The sequence below is a fragment of the Plasmodium gonderi genome (genome assembly GCF_002157705.1).
Source record: "Plasmodium gonderi DNA, contig: Pgo-contig_226, whole genome shotgun sequence".
NCBI lineage: Eukaryota > Apicomplexa > Aconoidasida > Haemosporida > Plasmodiidae > Plasmodium > Plasmodium gonderi.
The window spans coordinates 4,607-6,107 of record NW_021629140.1 but is presented as its reverse complement, the minus strand read 5'-3'; the positions used below and the strand labels follow the sequence as shown (position 1 = coordinate 6,107).

The window sequence follows — 1,501 nt, the reverse complement described above, 5'->3', positions numbered from 1 at the left end:
ATATTTTATGTAATAGTCTATGCCACATTAATTGACTTGCTATTATAGCGCTTCTTTTAAGACTAGTCTACTGAGTTATATAATATATTGTGATTATTTTGAATTATATTTTTTTGGGACTGTTCAAATAAATTCATTAATTCGTAATGCTTTTTATTTTTTCTCTTCCACATATTTTTTAACTTTCTTTTCCTTGGTCGTAAGTATGAACCATAAGCAGTATACTGACAATTAAAAAAAAATATGATATTTCTATGATGAATGCATCAATTATATATTATATATTTATTATAAAACATATTATAAATAATTACTGAGTAAACATTTAATTAAATAAATTTATTATTAACATTATATAATATGAACATAACTATTAATATTACAAAAAAGAAAAACACCCGTACTTGTCCACGTCACTGGAGGTGCAATATCTCCCGATAACTCTTCTGCTGTTATTCTTATTTCTGGTGGTGTCATCAAGGAATGATTCAATAATTTATCGTCACATTTGTAAGGATTTTTTAACAAATAGTCATGAAAATTACTTTTAAATATATGCAGTTCTTTCTGAACAAAATTATTATAATCTTTTTTATCTTTTTCAATAATTTTCTCATATGCTTTTAAACATTCTTTAACATATTGATCTTTATTTATTACAACATTAAAATATTTAAAATTTTTATATAATTTATCAAACATTTCGAATATTTCATATACAAGATGATCATCCATTAATGATACATATTCATTACATACATCAATATTTTCTAAGCCTGCATTTTTGTATGCATTCTTTATTTCTTCGTGAAGCTTAACAAACGAATTAATTTTCCTATTAAGATTTTTATACCTTACTAGACGTTTTAGTTCATAGATGAAAAAATTATAATATGGTTTTCTATCATTTTCTCTTTTATCTTTTATTTTATATAAATAAAGACCAAGATCTAGACAGACAAATGTCAAATTATTGTACCATAGTGTATTACTTGAAAAGTCTTGATTAAATTTATTGCAAGCCGCTTCCAATTTTTTTTTTATCGCAGTGTTATACATTGAATTAACACTATAATACAAATGCTGACATGTGGGAAATATATCCTTAAAAGATAACTAAAATTGAAATATGCAGTGCATATAAATGTTTTATATTTGCAGGAAAAATATTTTTGTTTGTTTTTAAAAAAATGGGACAATTTAAATATATAGTAATATGAATTATATTTTTAATAATATGTAGAAACATACATCAGCATTAGCTACTTGTGTTTTAAATATTATATATGCTAAGTAGTCATAAAATAAAATTATATTTATTATTATAAATTATATCATCCTTTAAGTAGTAGAATAAATATTATACTGATATTACAAGCATTATATTTATTAAATTATAAATATAATAAATGCTTAATATTTTCATTTTTATATATTTAATTTTATAATATAATTTGTTATTATTACATATAAGGTTTAGTGTTCATATGTATGATTCAAT

At 21.5% G+C, this 1,501-nt stretch overlaps 1 protein-coding gene across 1 annotated transcript; it reads right to left on the bottom strand.

Moving 5' to 3' along the window:
* Positions 1 to 62: 62 nt before the first annotated feature.
* On the bottom strand, positions 63 to 1,259 carry PGO_002150 (variable surface protein; the record flags this gene model as incomplete). Its single annotated transcript, XM_028691079.1, has 3 exons — positions 63 to 224; positions 367 to 1,116; positions 1,248 to 1,259. 3 exons carry the CDS (start codon positions 1,257 to 1,259, stop codon positions 63 to 65), a joined length of 924 nt encoding a protein of 307 aa, XP_028546880.1.
* Positions 1,260 to 1,501: the final 242 nt, after the last annotated feature.